The following is a 26,995-nucleotide window of genomic DNA, read 5'->3' as shown; positions in this document are numbered from 1 at the left end:
ATCCTCAGCAATAATTGTAATGTAATTACCATTCTTGAATTAATAAAAAAAAAACATTGTTCGGTCAATAAAATTATTAAATAAATAAGAAATGAGCAAATACTTTTGAATGAACCAGTTTCACCAGGCCTAAATTAGTGCAACAAATGTAGGAGATGAACGGAAAGAAATTTTGCTAAACCAATTTTAGCAAATAATTTCTACATTAATTGAACAAATAAAAGTTTCATTTTGTAATAATTCACGCTCAATTTTAGTATACTTACAAGTAATGTAATCGTAAAGGAAGAACCAATTATTTAGTCAAATGTGATGTATTTATCAATTTGTTCTAAAGCAACAATTGAATCATTGAATGCAAAATACTTCCTATTAAATAAAAAACATTGTAATTAATGCTGGAGGGGCCACCATAAAGAACGTCACGTCCCGTTTGAGTCCCGCGAGCCAGGCTGGTCTAATCCGCTAACCTACCTCCAGAGTCACTCTGTCACCTGCTCGCTCTAATCCCTCGACAAAATCCAAACCGGAGATTTACCCACAGAAGATACAGCAGATTTTTGCTTATATTTTTTATTTTTATTTTTATTTGAAGCCTGCAAGATTTTTGGAGCCAGCAATGACTTCTCAAACTCAGAAAGTGACTGTGTTTTTTATTATTACTTTTTTACTTCTTGTCAATGCTTGGCTCTTCCTGCAGCTCTACTTTTGACATAAAGCCACGGCAATGATGCAGATCATCACGAAGACTTTTAGTTTTTGTAAAGGCTGCAAAATTTTTTTTTTTTTTTAAACTATACGACAATACAAAGCTGGACAAATTTAATCGGACTACTGTGGAAATTTTGTCTACAGAAGAAAATAATTGTACCTTTTTTCGCTTTTATTTGTCGATAAAGCAAATGACACTTTTCAAAACAAATTTCAAGTAATAAGAGCCACATCAACTGGGTTATTATTTGATGGTGTTTACGTTTTGACTTTGACATGATAATGCTTTGACCGCCGCGCTAAAGTGGTCCTTTTGGATCTTAACCATGTCATTGGCTGAGAAACATGGCACGGGGTTAGTAATTATCTTAAGCAGCCCCATTATTACATCACAGTGGGGCGGAAGGGCTGACTCACACACATTTTATGGAATAGGAAGCAAACAAAAATGGACTTTTGTTAATTTCACACGTGATGAGTGAGCAGGCACTCCAGAGACACAACTATTATATATTATCAACGTTTTGTAAAAATCACTACTCATTTTTCCGTAAGTCCCGTAAACGCATTTTGTTCCAGACAAGCTTCCGTTAACGCATTTATTTTGGCGGTCTATAGCGGAAGTTCATGGACCGATTTTTCATAAATCACTTCTTATCGTCAGAAACGTCCATCAAGCATACCAAAAGCTTCAATTTTAAATATTCAACATTTGCTTTCATAAATATTTTTATTTGTAGCCCTTTCTGTAACCGAAGGAATCGAGCGAAACTGGAAGCTAAAAGGACAAGAAGAGCACGACGACGTCATCTTGTGTCGTATGGTCACTAGCTCATCTTGACCCAAAGGAACATGGCGGGGTCAGCGGGTGGCCGGCGGTCACTCACCACGCTCACCTAGCTCGGTTGCCGGGTACAGAGGACAAGTCGGCTCTGGTCGGAACATCGGGTACCAAGCTCCCCTCTCGACCTTGACGACGTCGTCATGGATTTGACGCAGTTGGCCGTGGACGCCGGCCAGTTCATCAACCGGGCTGTCCAGGTAAAAATAACATTTTGCTTAATTTGGTCCCTTCCGTGAAAATATCCTGATAATAGTGGTCTAGATCAAATTATGAACAACAAACTTCCAAAACGTATTGATAACCTGTGTGACGATAAACGCTAATTAATCGACCTTTTGGTGAAAAGCCAGTTTGTGTATATTTGTATTTTACTAAGATTAGCAGTAAAACCATTAACTGTCAAACTTCTCTTATTTCTTTTATTTATTTTCATTTTAATTTTATTTTAAATATTCTTTCACTGTTTCACAACTACTTCATAAATCTTCACAGATCAACAGGTGCACGTTTCTGTGGCGGAGCAGTTCAAATTAAAACACACTGTCCAAAAACATATTTCAACTTTTGATTCCCACCATCAGGCATGACGCCATTTTCGATGATTCAACGAAATATTCGCCTGATCCAATTCAAACCAGCTTTGTAACAAGAATGACATTTTAAAACATTTTCCTTTTTGTGTTACAAAGTCATCAAAGTCCAAGTTGAAACAACATTTCGGATATTTTTTTTTATTGCTGTCAAATGTGAGACTGGTTCAAATGTGACCTGACCAGTATGTAAGGGCGAACTCAAATGGAGTGTGCAAATAATGGCATATTAACAACAGCTGCTGTGGCCTTCTTTCCAGTACACGGGGGAGAGTCTTGGACAGGCCGACAAGACCGACTTAGATCCCGGCCTGGAGGAGCTCCTGACCCAAGTGGATGCCACCAAGACTTGGACGGACCTCATCGTCTCACAGACAGAAGCCGTGTTGCAGCCCAGCACAGGTTAAGTGACACGATGGTGACTTGTAGACGATTTAAAGTTGACGAGTCGTCTATCAGACGACTATTTCAGTCGACAGCAGATTTGCAGCTTGGAAGCACGTTAAGCCAAAAGTCCAACGTATGGATAAATCACTGCTTTGAACAACGGACGTCATGTCTTGGCCAATGTCCACAATATTCAGTGAGATTGCCCTCCACCAGGCGTTTATTATGACAACTTCATAAAATTCAACCGAATCTGAGTGTCATAAACACAAATCAGTCAGCCATTAATCAGATTACAACAATAATGCTGAGAAATTTGTGCCTTTATCACTTCCACTTTTCATCCATCTATCCATTATCTGTTCCGCTTCTCCTCACAATAGTCGCTTAATATTTTGTTCATATTTTGCTCACATCCCTGCAAATAATTTTTCCCAATAATGTCGTTTTTATTTTGTGCCGAGCAGCGTCGCGGCTGGAAGAGCGACTGTACGAGCATCTGGACTGGCCTGCCCCCTCTCGACCTCGCCCTCAAGAACTCCTGGGTGACCAGATGATTCAGGCCGGGCTGGAGATGGCAACCAACAGCCCTTATGGTGGGTGCACCATCACCTTGCTAATAATCGGAACGTCGTCATTATCACGGCGGGGGTATTTTTGCGTTTAGGAACGTCGCTGTTGAGGTGCGGCGAGGCTCAAAAGCAGCTCGGCGAGGCCCAGAGGAAGTTTGCCCAAAGCGCCACCATCCATTTTCTCAGCCCTCTGCGACGCTTTGGCGTGTGTGAATACAAAACCATGCAGGTACCATGACGTTTGGGTTTATTCATTAAAGTTGACAATCCGACCAGATGGCGTCCCTCAAGGGTCTGTCCTCGGACCCCTTATGTTTAGTCTGTATATGTCGGCTACACTCAGGATAATATTTTGGAGACATCAGTTACCTTCATTTTGAAATCGCGATTATTCATTCAGTTGAAAACTTGTGTTCAGGAGGAGCGCAGGATGTTGCTGAACAAGCGTCTGGATTTGGACATAGCCAAAAGCAGACTGAGGAGAGCTCACGAGGCCGAACAGGAGTCCAGGGTGAGAAGGACATGAAAAGTTGACGTGATAACCTGCTTCGTGATTTACTGACTTATTTACACCGCACATTTGGTCGGATTTTGTGAAGTTGTCGTCGTGAACAAAAATGTATGTGCCGTGTGACTTGTGTTTTTCCGACTCTCATTGCTTCAGAACCTCAACGCAAACCCGATGGCGGATGACTACTTTGCGTCTCACGTGTCCTACATGTTCAGATTCATGCGCGTTCGCTGGATGAAGGTGAGTCGGCACGAATCCACTCAAAGTCGCCGAGTCATGTTGACGCTCACCCTCTCTTGTCCAATCAGATGTGGGCGCAGGAGATCTCTCAAGTGAGTGAGTTGAATCGACACACACCTCACACGCTATTCCAACCGCGGCGGTGAATGGGGAATGAATGTCTTTGCAAAACGATTTTTCAAATCCTTCCAGAAATGTAAAATGAGATTCAAGTTGTCCTGAAGCTGCTCGTTTCATACCGCTTCTTGGCTGCACGATGGGCTTGGTGTCATTTTTTTTCATTTCGAAATAAATTGGCAAAAATTGCCCTACGACTTGTTTCAAGCTCGTGAATACTTTCAGTGCATCCAGAAAGTATTTACAGCGCTTCACTTTTCAATAAAGGTGTCCCGGTCCTTTTACGTAGATTAATATTAATAATAAATAAAAATTACAGAAAAAAAAAAACAAGGATGAGATGGATCAATTCACACTTTGGCTTGTTCAATAAGTGAAGCATCAATTTTAGAGCTTAGAAATAATAGACAACTTTGATCGTATTTTGAGTGTTACAAAAATTTGCCGCGGATTTCGGCCCATATAATATAAATATGATTATATATACGGCGATAACCTTTATACACTTCTGGATTCATATATTTCTATTAATTTAAGAAAATTTGTATGCACAATTTTTTAAATTATCATTTAATTTTTATAAATTTTTAAAAACTTCAACGACTGTAAATTTTAGGGTCTGCTCTGATTAATCGTTTAGTTTTTTTTTAATTGTCAAAATCATTTATTTGTAATTTTTTGGGGCCTGTTTTATTCCGTTTTTTATGTTTTTGTTTTTTTAACGACATAAGCCATTATAAAAAAAAATATGAAAAGGAAAATGGCCAAAATTCAAGCCAATTTTTGCAGATTTTTCTCTCTAATGTAAGGTCAACAACAATGGACAAAGACTTGTTAAACAGTCAAATGTTTTGTCTGTAAATCATATCTTTATTATTTTAAGTGTTAAGGGACCAACAGCAAAGTTTTTTTATTCATTATATATATATATGTATATATATATATATATATATATTTATTTATATTTATTTATTTATATTTATATATTTTTATTAATCAGCTGATTACTGTGGTTATCGTAGTTTTATTCTGACAAATATTGAAATCAGCCTCACAAAATGCATCTCGGTCGTGCACTTGAAAACTCTTCACGTTGATGTTCAGGGGTGTTTCTGTATAAAATTTTGAGAAGAGAAAATGTTTGAATTTCCCTTTTTGGAGTAAGCCTGCAACCGAACAAAATGTGGGAAAAGTGACTGTCTGTGAATAATCTGCGGGTGCAAGTCTCATTTTACATCATCGTTTTTAGGCTGAGATGGAGCTGAGGATCTGCGAGTCTTTGTTCCATCGCCAGTCGGAAGTCACGCGTCAGCTTATGGGCGACATTAGCAGCACCCACGTACGTACTTGCAGCGCTTTGTAAATCATTTTTCCGAGCCAGCCGGACAGCGTGAGTCTTTTGAACACCGGACAACGTGTTGCCCAGAGACAGCCGTCTATGGTGCTTTAGTGACGTGCGGCTTGTTTATTTGTGTTTTTTTTTTTTGGGGTTCTTGTCAGGAGAAGCACATGCAGAGCCTGAGCGACTTTGTGGACGCTCAGACGTGTTACTACGCCCAATGCAAGCAACATGCCCTGGAGCTGCACAAACAGCTGGCCAGGTTGTGAAGGTCTTCTTTCTTTCGCGTACTATTAGTTGAAATTCAATTCATTTTAATATTCATATAATTTATATAGTTATACACAGTATATATATATATATATATATATATATATATATATATATTAATGGTATTAATGGATGGATATATTAATTGGGAATCAACAAATAATCCCTGTTCGTCAGCATTTCGACTAATGTCAACCTCCTTGCAGCATCCCGGCCGTGTTGTGCTCCAACAAGTGGCAGTCGTCAATCACCAACGGGGCTCCTCACTGTCAGCATCCTTCTGCTGAGCCAAATCCAGTTTCTCCCGCCTCCGCCGTTGTCGTCCACCACCTTCCGGAATTCGACCAAGACTCTTGGACGATGGGAGCGAGCGCTAATAACAACAACAACAACAACAGCAACCAGGAGCCTGATCACGTCTGTCCATCAGAACAAGAACATCCTCCATCTAAATAATTCACCAGTCCCCACCCCATCATGGCCAAACAAGCGACGGACAGGTGACCGATTATGCTAGCTACTTTAACTAATACAGACTTGAAGATTATATTGACCAGGGGTGGACAATTAATACCTTCTGGGCTGTAATACCGATAATACACTTTATTCAAATATATCTCTTTTTTTTTTTAAACACTGACTAATCAAACGTGTGACTTTTATCAGCTGACAGTAAAATGGCCAAAAGGTAACGTAACCGAGTTACTTTTAAATTCAAGTCAACAGTAGAGTAACTAAGTTACTTTTTCAAGGTAACCGTGGCAACACTGCTCGCGGGTGCCATGCAGTTCAGCGCATGCACCGTTCATAGCGAGCGGGCGTTTTTAGCGCTTTGTGTTGGTTTGTACAGGTGTACCTAATGGGGTGTCTGAATTCTACCCCAAAAACGAGGGTCCGTATACAGCTGAGCTCATTTTCTCCCATGTGTCATTCAGTGTGTGTTTGTGTTTCGACGCCAAGTAAGGTGAAATAGGATCATGACGCACACACACGGTGTCACCCCCCTCAGCGGTCCCGATAGGTCAGTTTAAGTTCTCGCCTTCACATCCAGATGTTGTTCATTTTGGCCTCAGAGAGGCCACGTTGTGTAGGATGTAATGGCGAGGGATGCATATAATGGAAGCACATACCCGATGTCCATGATGTCATGGTAAAGACGAGAGGTGTGTGTGCGCGCTGCCAGTATGTGGAACCATGTAGCTGACGTCAGCGCTGGGTTGGCGTGTGTTTAATGTGGAAATAAATATGCAAACAGTGACGTGGGGCTCCCGAGATAGAGATTTTTATTGATTTTTTTTTTTTTTTTTAAAGCAAATAGCAAATTTTGCAGAATGTTCAATGAAGGAATATCACACGCAAAGTTGTGTTTCGGTGTGTGATCAAGCACCGTTTCTTAGTTAACATTAGTTAACAGTAATAAAGAAAAATACGTTAGGATTTGTTTTGTTTTTTTAATTTATTCCGTTATTTAGCTCAGCCAATATGAACTCATTTACTGCCATTGACGGCTAAAGACGTCAAACATCCTTCTTTTTTTTTTTTTTTTTACTCGGCTGAGAGTAAATAAGTTAATAGCAACAAATGGCAATGTTAGCAGTTAGCCTGAGATGCTAACTAGCCAAAGTGTTTAAAAGCGAGCACAGCTGAAACAAAGTGCTCCACATTTGAGTCATTTTCATGTAAATTAAAGACACTTGGATTTTTTTTTTTTCATTCCGGTTTTCGCAATTTGGTTTTAATTTGCACACTAATGAAATAAATGTAGCTCGCTAATATGTATGTATTCATTTCTGAAAGTGGACATTTACTACCATTGACGGCTAAAGACGTCAAAGATCCTTTTTTTTTTTTTAACTCAACTAGTAGTAAATGACTTAATTAAGGTCCATCGGGCCACTATTGTAGAATTTGCTATAATAACAACATGACTGTTGCTTTACATTTCCCAGCTGTGTGATATTTGATAGCAACGTTTCCTACGACTCTGCAAAAAAATGTACAAGTCTCAAAATTGTCCCTTGCGCTCCGTCGACTACATTTCCTGCTCTACAGGAAGTAAGAATAAAACATCTCGTGGTGAGTGAATTACCGAATAATAAATTGTATGATTCATGACTTCCCCATACTCTGCAAAAATAGGAAAATGGTACATTCTTGTCAGTTTCTGGGGACCGGATGCAAAAAAAAAAAATTTTTAAATCAAGTGTCACAAGGTACGTCCTCTTCCTCCTAACTGCTGTCGTTGATTTGGCGTCAGCAAAGTATTAAAGGTGTGCTTTTGTAAATTTAATGGTTGTAAGGTCGTAAATTCACAATCAGATACACAAGTGAGCAGGATGCAAAAATATTCAACTGCTTATTGTTGTGCTAATTAGGAACACAGTAGCGAGGAAAAATGCAAACTCCCACTAGTATTTTTTTCTGATGAATGACAGATTCTCAAATCACAGGTAAAATAACATAATTAAATATATCTTAATATACATTTTAAATGACTCATGACAATTTGTAGTTGGGGACAAATGAAGGTGGATGTCACACCGTCCTGTTATGTTACGAGAGTTATTATTTTTTTTAAATAAATGATTCTAATAAAGCGTTTTGTTCTTTTTTTTTTAATTTTCTTGTTTTTGTGATACTCTGAAATTAATTTAGAATTTACAAAGCCCATTCGGCCTTACTGCTTATTAAAGTTTGAGAAAATGGTACATCCATAGTTTGTATTTCTTTTTTTTAAAAAGTGCAATCTCAATTGGATGTCTTTTTTTAGGAAAGAAGGTATCAATAGTTTGTCTTCCAATTAGAAAAGTGAAGCATCAATTGAATTTTTTTTTAGGAACGTCAGTAGATTTTTCATAAAAGCATAATGACGACACTTGTTAAATTTTCAGGAGAGTCCATTATCCATAAATTTTATTCTTTTTAGGAAAGTTTAACGCCAACAATTTACCTTCTTCTTTGTAAACAATTCATATTCATGTTTGTGTTTCATACCAATTAACAAGTTCGATGTAATTGATTCTTCTCGTAGCCTTGGCCACCGGGGGGCAGTATAACGCAATCGTAGACAAGCGAAGAAGAGCCAGCACTCTTCTCAGTCGCTCACTCAACTCCAATACATTAGTAGTTTTTTTTCGCAAGGGGTGAGGAATATCTGCGTGAGAGTTTTTCTTTGTCAACATGTGGTGCTCCATGTTTGTGTTCAAATATCTGTTGCTCAAATAAAACAATAACTTTGGGACTATCGAAACTAATCATTAGCCCACAGATGCCTTTTTCTTTGATATTGTCTCGTGAAGCTAGCAGGGACACTTTTTCAAGGTAAAGTTGGCAGTGAAATATACAAACAAAACAATTTGACGTATGTTAAAACTTTAAATTACTTGACAGTCGTATATTATTAAAACGTTTTGAGGCGAAACTGTCCCTCTCTTGCCACATCTTATGGCTTTAATAAATGTTGTAATTATTATTTCTGAACTAGTCATGGTGTGACCAAAAGCTAGCCAATCACAGAATGTAGAGAAAGAAGGCGTGACTGAAGGATGTGTCAATCATTTGCTCTGGCGTACTATAGCTATTAGAGGCTAATTTGGAGACACAGACGTTAACAAAAGAGACTTTATTTTTGTGAAATGGGCGGCTATTTAACAAAAGTGGGGAAAAATCCATTGTAAAACACCCCCATGTCAAGGGATAGAAAGATGATGTTTGAGGGACGGACGGCTGCAATCACCGGCACCCGCTTCACCGTTCCCAGGTAAGAGTGTTGACTCTTTTATGTTTTCATTGATTGTGCACCCCCCCCCCCAAAAAAAAAAAAACAACAACATAAAACCGGTCACTTTTTGTTTTTGGCAATACTCCATCATGAACAAGCTACATTCTAGTCTTGCTCGCGGCTACTCCAGCTTTAAGGCAAAAACTGTTTACACAATACGCGACATGTAATTGTCATTTTAGACTTGCTTTGACAGACAACTTCGACAGGAAATAGCATTAAAGTAATTAAAGACACATTTTGAAAAAAAAAAAAAAAAAGTTCATTTTTCCAAACGGCTGCTTATTGTGAAGCAAGTTGAGCAGTCTTTGTTGCCGCCATACAGCGCTCGAGTCTTAATCAAAGCAAAAAAAATGGCGGAATAATGGCTTGTATCTCAAAAACCTAGTTGGGTTGTTCATATCTCAAAGCACGGCTGTAATTACCGTAATTGTTACTCATCTTTCATCAACTATTGATCGTTTTGATGAGTGTTGTTTGGACTTGTACGAGTTGTATGAGTTAAACATTTAATGGCAGATTATGAGGCCCACTCTTGTTCTCAGTGGCCCGTACTCTTAAGATTTCATTTTAAACATGCTTGCTCCATTCTTACATTGTGTTTGACACTCGTCTGGTTGTGCTTTTTGTGGCAGGGGGGATGCGGCTCCACCCAAGCTTATTACACAAGCCCGTGGCCCTTGTGTCAGGCTGCGTCACAAACCGGCCGCAAGGGAATGCTTTGGAAACTTTAAGGAGCAGCGCTTTCTTCACCTCACTCTCCTCGGGTTTCGCTTACCCTTTGACCTCCTCGTTTTTTCAGTATTTTTTGTTTTGTTTTATATGCGATTGATTATTTTGTTTCTATATACATAAAATATCAAAGTAAATTTTTTTTCCTCAAAATACCATGCATTGAAATGTATATTTAATTTTTTTTTTTTTTTTAATCGCGGCCCACCTCACTATTTTGCATCTCTCCACAAAATACTGTTCAATACATTTTTTCTATATGTCTCTTCACTAAAAGTCGATTTGACACATCTCGGTATATTTCAAGGCGTAACGATTTGGTTTGATTCGATGCAATTGTCTCTTGAATCCAAACGCAATTTTCACCTTGTGATGTTCTGAAAAAAAAAAAAAACATTTTGCTGATGTGCTGTAATATTTCTTTTCCATGTGCATGTGTCGTTCCGCTTCCTGTGCAGAACACCTCCATGGATTGCCGCGGCGTCCGCACAGGATGCTGAGCTTCACAATTTTTTTTTTCCTGGGGACCACCAACACCTTGTGACCTCAAATCACATCTGCGACAACAACACGGTAAAGTAAAACGACATTTCTATTTGTGTCAATGTCAAAATCACACAAGGCCCTCACGTTCACATCCTGCATTTTACAACTGGGAATCGTCAAGAATGTCTGAAAGGAAGTCCAATTGTTCTCGACAGTTTCATCTCATTCAACATTGTCTGTTTTCTCAAAAAAAATGTAAAGTTTTAAACCTTCCACTTTTTGCCTCTGTTGCACTTGCAGCACCATTTTAAATTCCTAATTATGATAAATATTAGTATGAAAATGTTAGTCTATTCTTTAGGACGTAAAACACATGCTCTATAGGGTTTAAGTCAGGAAATGTACTTGACCAGTGTAGAAAATTCCACGTCTTTCCCCAGATGTACTCGTATCACAATAGTAAAGTCATAATTCCAATAAATATTTGTATGAAAAGCGATATCTACAAGAATAGTCTCTCTCGGGTTTAGGTCTGGAGATTGACTTGACCAGTGTAAACCCTTACGCTTTTATCTTTGCTGAATTTTTAACAAAGTGAATTCATAATGCCAGTAAATATTTGAATAAATATTGATATTACCTCCAAGTGTATTCTTAAGCCCAATAAACACATTCTCCATAGTGTTTAAGTCTGGAAATTGACTTGACCAGTCTAAAACTTTTCACTTCTTGTGAAGTCACAATTCTCGTAAATATTTTTATGAAAAGAGATATTCCCCACAAGTCTATTTTCTACACATTGTCAAAAGCGTGTAAGTTTGGCGACTGACTTGGCCCGTCTATAACCGTCCACTTCTTGCCCCTGGTGAGCTTTCTTGTGCCATGTGACCACGTATTCTTCGAGTGACTTTGTAAACCGAGGAGCCCCTGCTGTATGAGAAAGTAGAAAGTATTTTCTCCATAACATGTAACCTCCAAAGATGAATTCTTTTCTGTTTTCGAGCACCCCTCTCCCTTTACAATGCCCCAATTTCCTCCTCGTTCGACCTCCGCTGTGATAATACAACACTGACGCCTCCGTCCCGCCCCTCCCCGTTAAAGACACACACCCATCAACCCCCCCACCCCGAAGGACCTCCTCCACGCCCCTTCCTCCAACTGAGTTTAAAAGATGACCTCGAGGTGCTCACAGTGAGCACTTCTTACAGGGCCCACAAGAAGCCAGGTGCTCCTTTTACTACCCTTTGGACCCCCCCCCCCCTCCTCCCCCTGAAGAAAATGGCTGCTCTGAGAGTATGGAGGGTGCTGAGGTTATGGGGGCTGCTGTGCATGATGTCATGCGTGGGTGCGTTGCCACATTTCAACCAGGTAGACTACGCCGACGTCTACGACAACGAGGTGTCGAGAGAGCAACATGAAGGTACCTTTGCACCTTTTTTCCATTGGCGTTGCCATTTACTGAAAAAGCAGGACAATTGCTTACAATTTAATAAATGAAATATGGTTTTTCATGCATTTATACATTTTTTTTTTCATTTTCTCTTTTTAGTTGTGATGTGTATTAATGTTTATTTTTTCTTTATTTCGGTGATATATTTATTTATATATTGTATTTATATTTAATGAATGTATATATATTTTGTTCATATATTTTTATTTATACATATATATATATATATATATTCATTTATTTTTTATTTTATATATTTATTTATTTATTTTTATTTTTTTTGTTTTTTACAATGGACATCAACAAATATATATATACAGATAAATGTATTTTCTTTAACAAGCTCTTCACATTTATCCTCATCAGAGGATTCCATGGAGCCACAAACACTGTGCCAGTCCGCCGAGCTCACTCGATGGGACAAGCTCTTCGTCTCCCTGGAGAACTCTCACATGAGGCAGAACATGCTGCTGGAGTCCACGGAGTCATGCTGCGGGACCATGGCGTCCCTCAGGGCGCAGGTGGACCACCTGGCCCGGACGGTGTCCCACCAGTGCCCGCCCTGGCAGGCCGCCTTCAAGTTGCTTCACCAGGACCTCTTGGAGCTCCGTGAGGAAGGCGAGGCGAGGGAGAAGAGGTTCAACGCCACCCTGCAGATGTTTAATCGTTCGAAGCCCTCACCATCGGGTTTTAAAGAAAAGGAAGTGACGCAGGAAGTGACGTCGCCCCCTGCCGACAGCATGGAAAAGGCATTGGTTGACATAGCGACGGAGCTGCAGCGGCTCCATGTGCAGCTCAGCCGAGTTATCCAGCAGGCGGGCACGGTGAGGAAAGACAGAGGAAACTCGTGACACGCCCAGCCTGTGGACTGTTGCCTCACAGTGGACATAAAAAGTCTGCACACCCCTGTTCAAATGGTAGGTTTTTGTGGTTAAAAAAAAAAATAGACAAAGATAAACCATTTCAAACCTTTTTCCACCATTAGTGTGAGCTATAATCTGTACAACACTTCATTCCAGTTACATTGCAATCAAATTCAGATGTTTGAGTAGGCTTTTTTTGGACATTTTTGTTGTCACATTGTACAGCTCAAGCCCTGGTCAGCAGAAAGCTTCCATGGCTTCGCCGAGATTTCATTGTTTGCGGGTATCAGTCGTGAGAATCATACAAAGGAATTAACCAGGTATGAAATATACTGGAATGCCAAAAAAAAAAACAATCATCTACAAGTGGAGAAAATATCCAACACAGAATAGGCTTTCAAATTTGATGAACAGACAAGAAGAAATCTGGTCAGAGAGGCTTCCAAGAGGCCGGCAAGGATCTGGAGGAATTTCTGGCAAGTACTGGATGTTGAGTATGTGACAATAATTTACTATACTATGAATGGCTTGTCTTAGAAAAAATGAACCAAAAAAAACACACACACACACACACACTGGAAATCTCCCCAAATGAGAACAATTACGGTCTATTAAAACCAAAGTTCAACTTTTACAAGTTTCAGGGAATTATGAACAGTTCCAAATTGCAGTCCGTGTTTAAACAGAACTTTCATGCTTCTATTAGAACCCTCAAATAAGACGAACTTTAAATGGTTGCAGGTTTGAATGTTATTCAAATAGTTATGAGGGTGTGCACACTTGCGCAATCACATTATGTAACCACATCTCTCCGAGAAATTATCACCTATTTTTGCAACGAGAGTTAAACAGGTTATGGGTCACAGTGATAGTGGAAAAAAGGTTTTGAAATGTTTTATCTTGGTCTTATATTTTTATATCACAGAAACTTTTAAACAGGGGTGTGCAGACTTTTTAGATCCAACACATTTGCACATTTGTATTATTATTGAGGACTTTTTTCCCCTCTTTGAAATCTTTTTTTTTTTTTTTTTTAAGTCTGGATGCATTCAGCGCAATAAAATAAATTAAAAGAAGACCATTAGCCTTGTGGAAATGTGTCCTCCCTCAACCCACGCAGTCCTTTTTAAATCGCAGCCAATTGTGCGCAGACCTCGAATGCTCTCGTCTCGTTCAAGGGTGGGCAAACCTTCCTGCTCAACGCCCACATTTGAGTTTCTTTCAAATGTACGGTACATAAACTAACAAGGGTTACGTTCTGTTCGGTTGACTGAACACAAATTGTACGTATGTGTTTCTGTTTGTGCCCTGCGATTGGCTGGGGACGGGTTAGGGTGTGTGTAGATAATCCGGCTGGATGTATGAAAAAAAATGACGGTATTGTCGGAACCCAAAAAAAAAAAAAAAGTTCGATTTCAGGAAGAAAAAAAAATCATATCTATATATATCTATTGAAATGGCAAATGGATTGAATTCGTTTTCATTTGCATATAGAGGACCACAGACAGGTGACCTCCTTTCATGTTGGCCTAATTGTATTTATTTTTGGTGAAGCAAAAAAAAAAAAAAAAATGGAATGTGATCTTGATTACGCTCCTGTTACATTAGTTTCATTTCTACAACAAAAATGTTCAGGTCAGCATGACCCGCTGCATGTTTGATTTTAAATTCTCCAAATTACAAGACGCATACACATTACACAACACTTAATTTTTTATTTTTTTTTGTAGATATATAATTATTCTTTTTTTTTAATCTTTTTTTTTTTTTCAAAATGTGTCAATTTGACCCACAACGTAACATGACCGCATTTTTTCATAACTAGATTTTTTTTTCCCTTTGTGTTCTTTTTCTCCTCATAACTCACAACTAATGAGACGCTTTGGTGAATGTCGGCTTTGTGGTGCGCCTCAGCTGCACGCGGTGCGAGAGAGGCGCGCTGATAACGAGAGCAGATACAAAAGCAGGTGACTAATGATGAGGGGAATTGCTGGAAGAACAACGCTACTGGCACAGGAATAAAACCGAGGATACACTGATTGTGTAGAATGAATCACTGCACACACACACACACATTTTGGCCATCACTCTTCTTTTACCTCAATGGAGTCCCGAAATAGTTGGCGTCAAGCCTTGGCAAGCAAGTGTGACGCCAATAAAAAAAAAAAAAACCTCCCCTTTAAGCATCTTGATTGATACCAACTTTAAGAGTCGAGCTGTTTGTTCACCAGCGAAATTTTATTGTCACGTTAACAGACGACACCATTTTGGCACTTTAAAAAACAAAACAAAAAACATAGCCCCTCCCTCCCCAAAAAATAAGCGTTTTAAAAAAGAGAGCACAAATGAGACAATAATGGCACTCATTGACCTCCACCAAGGCCAAACAATGAACACAAAGTTAAAACGAGGTATAAAAGTTTGATGTGAGGGTATTGGAGTCAGAAACGAAGAACGAGCAAGTTTAGGACTAGGTTTTTAGGTTTATCGCATTAGAGTTAGGATTTGGGATTTGGGGTTTTTGGGTTATGGTTACATTTTGGGTTTGGAGAAGGTTAGGATTTTAGGGATACTGTATTTTTACAGACTATAAGGCACACCCGTATATAAGCCGCAGTAATTCTTCTTGGGTGAAAAAAAAAAAAATGAAATACAAGCCGTAGTTTCTATGTTGAAAAAAAAGTTTTTTTTACTGCATATACTGAACGATTTTGTACTGTGAATGCACATAAAGGTACATCAACAGATTGTTAAAACACTGACTTTTAACACGCAAACGACTTTGCTAATTAAAACAGAACCGACCCAAGAGAAAAAAAAATCACGATTTATTTAGTGTATTTTCTGAACTCTAGAGCGCCCCTAGTGGTGAAAGAAAAATACACAGAAAAGCCGCACTGTTGTATTAGCCGCATGGTTCAAAATCGAGCAAAAAAGTAGCAGTTTATAGTCTGGAAAATACGCTAATTTTGAGGGGTGCATTAAGGGTTAAGTATACAAGTAGGGTCAGTTTGAGGGTAATTTGGTTTAGGTTGAGAATAGGGGCTAGGTTTAAAGGTTAGGAATACGGGGTTAGGGGTTAGTTTTTCCCTCTTGACCTGTACACAACCTCTCTAGAAAAGTGCATGGAATTCCACAAAATCTTTTTTTTTTTTCACAAGCTAACAAATGGCAATCACTACATCACCTCCTGAATCTAACTTTGTGCTTGGTGGAGGTAATAAAGCTCCAGTGAGCATGTACAAGTGACATAGCAGAGAGAGTGTGCTGGTTCAAGCGTCTTATTTAATGGGTGAGTCTAGAATCTCCTCGTATTCCTCCCGGTGACGCCGGCTTCCCCCGCGAGAGGGCAACAGCTTCATGGTCACCAACCAGCCGACACTCAGGACCACCATAGCGTTGCCAACCACCTCGGGGGCGCTGGGGACCAGCTGCGCCATGATCAGATGGGCCACTGTTGCCAGGGGCGCCTCGAGGCTCTGGCTCGCCGACACCAGTGCTGGGTGGATGCGTGTTAGGCCGTGCGTCATCCCCAAGAGGGCCGCGGTCGAGCAAGCCACCAAGCCCACAACCAGACCCCAGCTGGGAGCGCTGGCCGGCCAGGACCAACCCTCCTCGAGCAGGGCTATCGAGGCCGGCGTGAGCACACAGCCTGTCCAGCTCACTGTGAACAGAGCTGTAGCCACGCCCACTCTCTCCTTCAGAGACCGGTACCCCACCAGGGCCAGAGCCATCCATAGCCCTGCCAGCGCTGACAGGGACCATCCAAATGCGCCCCTCCAGAATACCACGGGATCTGTCGGGGAATCGGAATTGCTCTCATCTGGCGCGGGAAGCAGCAGAACCCCCAAACCGCACAGCCCCACCGCCAGGGTGATGCTGTCTGCCAAACCCAGACGCTCCTCCAGCAACAGGAAGGCCAGGGTGGCGGACAGGCCCGTGGTGGCCAGGCGCCAGGCGGGGGCGGCGTCCTCTTGGGAGGTGAACGTCAGCGAGGAGTAAGTGCAGCACAGGGACAGCGAGTAGGCTACGCCATAACAAAGCAGACGGAGGCGGTAGCCCTCCGGCCCAAAAGGGTTCTCCCTCTTGTGCAACGGCACGGCCACAGACAGAAGCTGGACAACGGACCGAACCAACAGGAGGAAGAGGGGGCCCAGGCCAAAGCGTTCCGAGGCCACCCGTGTCAGAACCACCACACAGCCGTTAGCCAGCGCCGCCCCCAGTAGCCCCACCCAGGTGAGCCGCGACGCCGACACAGAGGCCTCGCCGAAACTGGCCAGCTGCTCCCCGACTCCTTTCCCGGGACCCTTGCCCACTTTGGCTCCCGCTTCGCCGCTGTCACCGCTCCTGCCGGCCGGAGATCTCGGGGCCGAGGCCTTGTCCTTGTCTTTGGAGCCAAACAGAGCGAGTGGCCACCTTTTGGCCTCTGTCAGCTGCTTCTTGTCCGACGTCTCCTCTAGGAAGGAACCAAAGTCCTCAAAGGACGGCGCGTCATCGTAACCCTCGTCGCCGGGCTGGGGAAAGTGCGTGTGTATGCCGGGTTGCGGGGAATAAGGGGTCTGCGTAGCATACTTGGCGGTGACGGTGTGAGGGTGGATCTTTACCCGCTTCTTAGCGCCACCCAGGAGGTGGGTGGACTCCATTGTGGACTTTGGCAGAAGACAAACCTGTTGGACAAAGAGGAGAGATGCTTTTAACTTGAGTGGTTTCTCAAACCTTTTGGATTCAGGGACTCCTTCCAGATAATCCAAACACCAATTAAACATCACTGTCGTTTTGTAGCCCCAAATGTGTTTGCCGGATCCTACTTAAAACACGGAGGCACACAACCTTGTGCTTTGACCACGTCAGTCCACTAGAACGGTGCAACACTAATTGTCATCCGTGCATACGATCTCTGAAGCAGACTTGGCGCAACTAAGTACCTCCCTGGAACGTAACAATCCATGCACACAACGTTGTGGAGAGCCCAAATGTTAGTCAGAACTATCACCCAATAAAGTCCCCATCTCAACTTTATCTTTGAATCTGAGGCAGACTGGATGAAGAAAATGAAGTTGAGTAGCTCCCTGGAACAAGAAAATTTCAACACACAACATTGTGGAGCGACTGCCTGTCAGTCTAATCCAAAACTGGTCATTCGACCCCGTCTCAGCATAATGAAAATTCCAAATGACTGGATAGGAAGAAAGAAGTTGTGTTCCCTCTAGAACATAAACATGAAGACACACAACAGTGTGGGGCGGCCATATTTGAACATTTTACCCGAATGCTATTTTTCTCAACATTATGTAAGATCTAAAGATAACTGGATTGGGGGGAAAAAAATCTGTTGTGAATTTCTCCGGAATGTAAACATGGATTCATACAACGTTGTGGAGTGACAACCACTCAGGCTAATGAAACGCCCTGAGATCCATGATCCATACATATTTAATACGACCTATCTCAATCCTCTCCCCGTGTGGCGTTTGACATTTCTATATTTAATGGCTCGCACGGTAATAATAGCAGAACGGGGTGGCGCGTCGGCCTCCAAAGTGTTCTGGAAGGGAGTCGAAGTTCCAGCCTCGAACAGATAAGAGTCTGCATAGAAGAGGCGTTACTCATCAGTACGATCCTTACGCTTTTTTCACTTCGCCTTGATGTGGGACGGCTGCCAGTGACACTTATGCAAGCGCTTATCTTGCAAGCGGGAAAGACATTATTTGTGGGGGTACGTCTGAATCAGTATTGGTATCTTAGGTCAAAGAGAACAATTCGAGTTCTCCCAGCCAGTTTATGTTTATTTATTATATTTTTTATAATAAATATATATATATATACGTATATATATATAAAACAAATGACAATCACTGAAATAAATTAAAGGGAATTCAAATGAATTTTAATTAACTTTTCAGTGGTTAAAAAAAAAACCCTCACATGTCTAACTTTTCACGTAAACATACAGAAAACTCTCATTAAAAATGTAAATAATTTACATCCATAACATTTTATGCTCTCTGTCATTTTTAATTGATAATTTCTTCTTTGTCCTTTTTTTCTCTTCTGTGAAAAAAAAAAAGTGGTTTGACACAAAAGTCTGATATCATTTCTCTGGTGACATTTAAGACGCACCACAGCAGTCACATCGCGACCGGGACGGATTGCAATGTTCCTCAAATTTATTATCATTTTTTTTCTGTGCTCCAACTCCGCATTAGCCCGTTTTGCACCTGTGTACGCACCATTTTACCTCCAATTTCATGCACAATTAAAGACGTTAGGCAAGATGCTTGTCACTAGGACAACATTTTCTTACAGCATTTCAATCTGCGTGTGTGTGTGTGTGTGTGTTTTGCCCAGAGGATGTGTGTCATTATGTAAATCCACGTCTGTCTGAGTGTCTTGCTCATCAGGGGCGTCATGTGATTCTCAAGGTTATACGGGACCCCCTTTGCGACCGTGCATATTTAGACTTTGGAATTTATGATTACAATGAAACACACTCACCTGCAAACAAGGAGCTGGTCATTCAGTCATTGAGCATCCTCCCATCCGGTGCCTCTTTTCCTTGCCATTTGCTCCCCTCCCCCCTCCCACTTTGTCTTTGCCTTTTCCTGCAGTCTCGAATCACCTCAAAATGAGGACCACCCTCACCGGGATGAGAGCGCAGAGAAGCCACCTCCGGAGAAGGAGGAGGAGGAGGAGGAGGATGCGTGTTATATGGCGACCTGCAGCTGGTCGTCCATCACTGTCTGATGCAGAGGATGCTCCGCCTTCCACAGAGAGGTAGAGAGAGCGAGCGAGAGAGTGAGAGAGTGAGAGGAGGGGGGCGAAGCTCATCATAGAGTCTGAGCATGCGTCAACGTCAGCAATGCCAGCGTTGCCTATTTGGAGACCAAAGTGCGGTTTTCGAGATTCGAGTCGTGACGTTCTGTGCAAAAGTCGTCATTTTATGAGGATGGAGTCGTAGGATTCGAGTCGAAACGTTCCGTAGAATACAATTGAAGTGCGAAAGAAAAAAGTTGGATTACGGTATTTTCCGGACTATAAGACGCACTCTTATATGAGCCACAGCAACATTTTTGTAAAAAGATTAAGCCGCAGTTTTCTATGTTGAAAAAAAATGAGTTGTTGACTGCATGTACAGAATGATTTTGTTCTGTGAGTGCACATGAAGGTACATCAGCAGTGCCTTTTAACACGGCAACAACTTTGCTCATTAAAACAGAAGAGAACAAGAGAAAAAAAAAATTGAGATTTATTTAGCGTATTTTCTGAACTATAGAGCTCCCCTAGTGGTGAAAGAAAAATCCACAGAAAAGCCGCACCGTTGTATTAGCCGCATGGTTCAAAATCCAGGAAAAAAAATAGTGGCTTATAGTCCCGGGTGCGAAACACTCCGACGGCGAAAGACTCCATTCCACCCTCGTCGACAAAAGTATCTCGCGGGACATCCAGCCCAACAAACGGCACCAAGGTATCGACTGTAATTGACATTAATTTTAATGTCATAATTTCCGAAATCGTCTGAGAAACTATACGAATATTCTAAAATAAAATAAAAAATTCACAGGATTTATTCAAATATTCCAAGGACAAAGTGTGAAAAATATTCAATTTTTTTTTTTCCTTACTGAGAACAAAGTCAAAATCTTACAAGTAGACATCGTCATTTCACAAGAATGGAGCATTAATATTGAAATGCCGTGTTTTATGAAATATAATCAAAATGAGATGAGACATGGAATTTTTACGAACAAAAAGACGAAATATTTCATGCAAAATTCATTAAACATTCACAAGGTCATGTTTAACAAAGTCAAAATAGAATATGGGAAAATTCAGAACATTACAAAACAATAAATGATTTTATGGGAATAAAAAAAGTCTGTATATTGCCAATTTGAAAAAAAAAAAAATATATATTTTTTAAGAATTAGGTGAAATATTATGAACAAAATTTTATGAGTAGAATTGCAATATTACAATAAAAGAATTGTCTAATGTTATGAGAAAATTTCATTTTTTTTATGCGCGCCCACAGGAGCCGTACTGAATTGTTGCTAATGACTTGATGTAAGTTCGTCTCCTGCTCGGCCTTATCAGAACGAAGCTGTCACATCTTCTCTCTCCCCTTGACTGACAAGCCACAGATGGCCAACAGACGTCCCACACGGGTAACGCTCGCTGATATTTAAAGGAGCAGAAGCTGACTCACGAACGGGAGGACGCACAGATGGTAACAAGAGACGAAATGCTGCTGACGTGATGGACTGACACGATGGCACAAATATTCGCTACAAAGTCGTAACATTTGTCACACTTTGTTAGTTAGCAAAAATTTGTTCCGGGAAATTTCCGAACGTGGTCCTGTACATTTTTATGTTGTATATTATTGTTGTATATAGAAAGTAACTCGCTAACTAGCAACCAACAGCCAAATGTAAAAAAAAAAAAAAAAGACCTGAATTTTTCATTTTTTAATTTTACATAGAAATGTCAAAATTATAGTTGGAAGATTTTTTTTAATAGAAAAATAAAGTTGCAACATTACCAGAAAAAATTTGCTATTTTACATAAATTGTACAGTATTGTTTTGTACTTATTGTATACTATGATATTGAAATATGATTAAAAAAAGAGAAAAAAACTCTTCAAGTAAAAAAAAATATAATAAAATTTTGCGTCGAGAAAGTCGAAGTCATGTTATGAGAGCTGTAATAATTTCAAGAAAAGAAGTCGGAATGCTACGTGAAGTTCGGTGAAAATTTGACGGAAATTCCAAATAACACATTATTTTTGCAAGAACGGCAAAATATGATGACGATGACAAATGAATATTATAATTGAAAAAAGATCATTTTTTAAATAATTGTCTCATAATCGAATAATTGAAATAATTCCAGCAAAAGTCGTCAATTCATGGGGTCAAAGTATAACAAAAAAATTTGAAAAAAGTTGAGATGTTTCCTGAACTAAAGTCAAAATGAGAATAAAAATGTTTTTATGATAATAGTTTGTCAAGATGTTACAAAAAATGCACTTACGTTATCTCTATGATAAAATATTCCAAATAAATTTTTACACTAAAGTCGGAATATACTGAGAAAAAAAGTCGGCATTTCTTAAATTAGAAAAAAATAATTGGATTACACGCAATCAATCGTGAGTGCGCACTCTGAACAATGTCGTTCGGTCACCCGCTCCCTCGTTTTTTGTCAACGTCCCGATTACAAAAAAACAGCCGCCAACGCGAATGCAGCACGTCAGGATTTATTTTTTTTTTCTTCCCGACTTGAGTTAACGACTCCACCTTGGCGGAGGTCTGCACCCCACCGACTGCTTTGCCGTTCCACTTGGGCTGTTAAACACAATCGTGGGCGGTGATAATAAAAGGCCTCGCACTTGAGCCACCGGCTTCCGGTGCATTCGCTCGAGGCAGTAAAGGGACGAAGATCCATCTGCCGTTGCCATGGCGACCACATCGAGGGAGCGCGATGACTATTTAGGATGCGCTTGTAAAAAAAAAAAAAAAAAAAGGAAGAAAAAAAAATCACATTGACGACTCTGCGGCCTTGTGTGTGTGTGTGTGTGTGTGTGCGTGCATGGGGGGGTGCGTACGTGTGTGTGTGTGTGCGCGCTGAGCATTATGGTAAGAGGAGTGCTATCGAGAGAATGAGCGACGAATTATTCCCTTTTTGACTCGGTTGTTAAAAAGTTTAACCAACGAGTCTATTTTTGATTTTTCCCCTGTCTCAGCTTAGTCAGAACAAATATTTCTCCACATATAGACGAATCATGTCATTTAGTAGATTTCTTTTCGAGTACATTTTTTGCTTCTGTTATTGTGGTGTTGAACTAACATCGATTCTCGTCATTGGCGTCTAATGGTAACATTGGACAATCGTTTTTTGGGGGCATCGACTCAAACTGAAACGAACTCTTATGAGCGAGTTCCCGCACTATTCGATTATCAATCAAAAGTGTGTCAATTCCAGCCGGGCTGATTATCGGGGCCGATATTTGGCATTTTGCAGATTATCTGCATCAGCCTTTTTTTTTTTTTTTTTTTTTTCCAAGGCTGATTAAATGCTTGTTAATTTTGGCTTGCTGCAGCATAAATCTCTCTCTTTCTCTCTCTTTTCTCTCTCTCTTTCTCTCTCTCTCTCTCTTTCACTCTCTTTTCTCTCTCTCTCTCTCTTTCGCTCCTTTTCTCTCTCTCTTTCTCTCTCTCTCTCCCTCTTTCTCTCTCCCCCTCTCCCTCCCCCTCTCTCTCTCGCTCTCTCCTTTTCGCTCTCTCTTTCTCTCTCTCCCTCTTTCTCTCCCTCTCTCTCTCTCTCTCTCTCACTCTTTCACTCTCTTTTTTCTCTCTCTTTCTCTCCTTTTCTCTCTCTCTCTCTCTTTCACTCTCTTTTCTCTCTCTCTCTTTCTCTCTCTCTCTCTCTTTCGCTCCTTTTCTCTCTCTCTTTCTCTCTCTCTCTCCCTCTTTCTCTCTCCCCCTCTCCCTCCCTCTCTCTCTCTCGCTCTCTCCTTTTCGCTCTCTCTTTCTCTCTCTCCCTCTTTCTCTCCCTCTCCCTCACTCTCTGTCTCTCTCTCTTTCACTCTCTTTTTTCTCTCTCTCCCCTTTTCACTCTCTCTCTCTCTCCCTCTTCCTCTCCCTCTCTCTCTCGCTCTCTTTCTCTCTCTCTTGCTCTCTCTCTCTCTCTCTCTCTCTCTCTCATTTCCTTGAGGTCCGAGTTTCCCGATTTGTTTTTTTTTTGCTTTGACTTGCAGGCGAAAAAAGGTCATTCATGACATGACATTGGCATTAACAAAGCTAGAATGTATTTTCTTGTTTTAATTAATTGTTTATTTATTTATTTATTTATTTTTAGATGGACGAAGTACGATGGCCACAAATGTCCAGCACAGAGCCCGGAGAGTTACGCTTCTTCTTCTACAACAAGCGAGGATCCTTAAGCTTCAGAACCTTTTCCGAGCCATGCCGGAGCCGAGCAGTGACGCGCATCACCCTCACCTCGTCCAACCTCATTCGTCACATTTTCAGGAGGGCAGAACCAAGCCTGAACAAACATTGCAAGCAAGCAGGTTCACGCTGCAGCCTCACGTCACCGTTCCTAATTGGAGAGGGAGGTCATGGTACACTGGGCGCTCGTGTAAAATGCCGCCGCGGGTTCGTTACATCACACAAAGTCAGAACAATGAGAGACTTTTAGTCCATGCGTGCTCATATGAAAGCAATTACAATTGAAGTTGTTATTATTAATATTTGACCTTCTACTTTTAGTCACCGTCTGGTGTGTTTGTGAGCGTAGATCCATCCAAGATGGCGGCGCGCATAGACGCAGCGGCTAACGGCTCTCCCTCCCATCGCTCCTTTCTGAGATGCTTGTTTGTCTTTGTGTGCCCTGTGGTTGGCTGGAAACCAAACAGGGTGGACCTCGCCTGCTGCCCAAAAACAGCCGGGATTAGCTCCAACACGCCCACCACCCTCGTGAGGAGAAGCGGCTCAGATAATGGATGGATGGATCGATTCATTGCCAACAATAAGGGCGGCAACTGGGGTGGCTGCTGCCCCGCAGAGCCACCCTGTAAAACTGCCTATGGGACGTTGCTGCAAATTGATTTTTGACCCCGTTAGTGAGCAAATTCCGCAAAATAGCCACACTCAATTTCCTGTGAAACTACTGATCGACTATGCGTCCACCAATAGATGTAAAATGTGCGATATTGTCGATTATGTGTTTGACATGAATGCAAAGCTAAATAACCTTTTTGAACTATGACCTTAGGCATGTCTTCAAGGTGAGAATCAACTGACACCAAAATGTAACTAACCGCGTTCATATTTTTGGAACAGCAGCGGTGATTTTGTTTGTTGTATTTTATTTTCCTTTGTAATTTCCGGTTTAAGCTATCGCTTTTATTTTGAATGCGAACTTCCTGTTCACTACAATTCACACGTAAGGTCACTTAACAGTTACGTTGAACGAGAACGTTTCGTTTGTGTTGTGATGACCTTTTTTTTTTTTTAGACTTTGACCTGTGAAAGGCACTTAAACACATACATTTATTTCGTGAAAATAATTTGAGTGGCAAGTTAACAGTTTTTAACAAAAATAATTATCTTCAGTCCGATAGTCCTTGATTGACGGAAAAACAAGGCAACCATCGCGTCATCATAAAACACATCAAAAGACCTGACATTTGAGAGCTACCCGGGGCCTTTTTTTGTCCCCGTGGAGACGAGTCGAGATGTCTATCTGCACTGTAATCGACTTTGGGAGTGACAAGCTGTGATTGCGTCGTCGAAAAAGCTGATGCTTATGTTGCCATGGTTCCTCAACGAGACAGATGTGCACGTGTCTTATTCACACGGGGCGGCGTGTATGCGGGTAAAATCACATGGTCCATTTCAAAAGCTGTGTTGGAACATTTTGCCATTTTTTTTTTACAAAATGTAATAATGTCCAAGATACGGTATGAAACTGTCTTGACGTATGATGCGACACGGTACAAAGTGATAAAACAATAAACGCATTTTAATATGTTCAAGCGTAAAATTACTAAGTGCAGCACGATTGAATTCGTGCCAACTTTGCAACATTGGAAAGTGCCTTTAAGTTGTCACACGCGTATGATAACATACATTTTACGATAAGATAAAATACGACACTGTCATAATACTAAAAATTGTTGCCGTTAGTGTCATTCGTTCCACAGGCTCATCTGGAACAGTCCAGTGAGGAGCTCTGCAGGTGACTGTGAAGTATTAAGGATTGCCCCCAAGTGCTCTTTATTAAGAACAACCATGACAGGAGTCTGTATATACTGGATGTGTGTACATATATATTTGTGTTAATAGTGTGAAGATATGACACCAGATACCAAAGCAGGATGATGATACATGTTGAGAAAGACACAATGCAAAAAAAGATGAAGCACAAGATGCTACAAGTTAATATGTAAAAATAACTTATAGGATCTGCTACGGCAAGTTACAAGAGTCATTAGAAAACAAAATATAACAAAAAAATTATTTATTTTTATATGTCATCAGTCACATAGAATAATTGCTTTTTTCTTCCAAAAAAATTAAAAAATTACAACGACATACAACATATGAAAAGATAACATATAAATCATTGGCATAGATATAATATTTGTGTAATTTGAAATAAAATATGTATATATGTGAAATATAAACAGGTAAACTAATCATCATCATATCGTGTCACACCAGTGGTTTATCCATATTTTTGCCCTGTCTGTGACCTTTTGTAGGTCTGGTGGAGTGATATATACGGGGCTTATTGGACATTCAAGTTGGATATGTTTCATATTTTGGTTTAGGAAACCACAGTCACATACTGAGGATGTGGCAAGGCCCCATTTTGTTAGGTTGTCTTTGGTTTTCCCAACACCAGATCTTGCACGGTTTAGGGTACACCATTTTTTCCGTTCAAGGTTTGTGCCCTTGGGTAGTTTTTCTTTTGGTTTTGGGACACACGGTTGTTCTGGTCCCATGTTTTCTTTTTCTCTCCATTTATTCATTCTGTACCGTCTAGGGGTGATGTTTTCAGGCAGACTTTCAGTTGAAATGAAACTTTTCCTAGATTTCAGCCTGGGAGGGACTGGTACATGGGAGAAGAGTGGATGGCGATTATCATTTTCTTGCTTGCGTTTTTCCACTTTGGTGTGTGTTTCTCTTCTCAAGGCAGGAGGTGGAATGCCCGAGAGCCTGTGGAGGATATTGACTGGTGTTGGTCTTAATGCTCCAGTTATCACACGGCAAGGTAAACTAATAACGACTACGCACTCGAACGCAAAGATGACGTCAGGCGACGTCACATTGTTATAACAGCATTTGTACTTTTTTAATGAGTGAGTAGTAAAAGTGTTGAGTCACCGCTGGATGTTGTTTGACATTATGATTAGCGTTACGTTTAGACTATATATTTAAAAAAAAAAAAAAGAAAAGATGGACCTTAGGGGTATGAGATCGTCGTGCGCGTCTTCGCTCCCGGTTACGTTGAAAACGAAGCGCGTGCCCGACGCAGCCGGCCGTCCGGCGCGGAGTGTCCGCCAGGGGGCAGCCGCGTCCCGGCGTGAGG

The 26,995-nt window shown here is 40.8% G+C and overlaps 3 protein-coding genes across 4 annotated transcripts; 2 read left to right on the top strand and 1 right to left on the bottom strand.

The window, feature by feature from the left end:
- Window positions 1-790: 790 nt before the first annotated feature.
- On the top strand, window positions 791-21,337 carry LOC148342704 (endophilin-B1-like). 2 transcript variants are annotated; one of them, XR_015846146.1, is made up of 13 exons: window positions 791-1,752; window positions 2,406-2,547; window positions 3,000-3,128; window positions 3,200-3,333; window positions 3,523-3,615; window positions 3,769-3,855; window positions 3,924-3,947; window positions 5,222-5,311; window positions 5,473-5,573; window positions 5,788-6,081; window positions 10,553-10,667; window positions 19,502-19,667; window positions 20,926-21,337. XR_015846146.1 is itself a non-coding variant. In XM_088311137.1 (10 exons), exons 1-10 carry the CDS (start codon window positions 1,696-1,698, stop codon window positions 6,035-6,037), a joined length of 1,107 nt encoding a protein of 368 aa, XP_088167263.1. In that variant the 5' UTR covers window positions 793-1,695; the 3' UTR covers window positions 6,038-6,839. The 2 variants fall into 2 exon arrangements, 1 of the variants encoding a protein (XP_088167263.1); XM_088311137.1 differs by lacking the exons at window positions 10,553-10,667; window positions 19,502-19,667; window positions 20,926-21,337 and having other exon boundaries at window positions 793-1,752; window positions 5,788-6,839.
- Window positions 11,843-13,382, top strand: LOC148342706 (pentraxin-related protein PTX3-like). The gene is made up of 2 exons (XM_088311149.1): window positions 11,843-12,000; window positions 12,397-13,382. The coding sequence occupies exons 1-2, from the start codon at window positions 11,859-11,861 to the stop codon at window positions 12,879-12,881; spliced, it is 627 nt and encodes a 208-aa protein (XP_088167275.1). The 5' UTR covers window positions 11,843-11,858; the 3' UTR covers window positions 12,882-13,382.
- On the bottom strand, window positions 15,437-19,659 carry slc35g2a (solute carrier family 35 member G2a). Its single transcript, XM_088311130.1, has 2 exons — window positions 19,389-19,659; window positions 15,437-17,560 (listed from the first exon to the last, which is right to left on the bottom strand). Exon 2 carries the CDS (start codon window positions 17,534-17,536, stop codon window positions 16,175-16,177), a length of 1,362 nt encoding a protein of 453 aa, XP_088167256.1. The 5' UTR covers window positions 17,537-17,560; window positions 19,389-19,659; the 3' UTR covers window positions 15,437-16,174.
- Window positions 21,338-26,995: the final 5,658 nt, after the last annotated feature.

Source organism: Idiotropiscis lumnitzeri, chromosome 1, assembly GCF_059441095.1.
Source record: "Idiotropiscis lumnitzeri isolate Australia: NSW breed Sydney's pygmy pipehorse chromosome 1, RoL_Ilum_1.0, whole genome shotgun sequence".
In the NCBI taxonomy this organism is placed as follows: Eukaryota; Metazoa; Chordata; class Actinopteri; order Syngnathiformes; family Syngnathidae; genus Idiotropiscis; species Idiotropiscis lumnitzeri.
The sequence above is the reverse complement of the archived record's forward strand: the minus strand, read 5'-3'. Positions and strand labels throughout refer to the sequence as shown.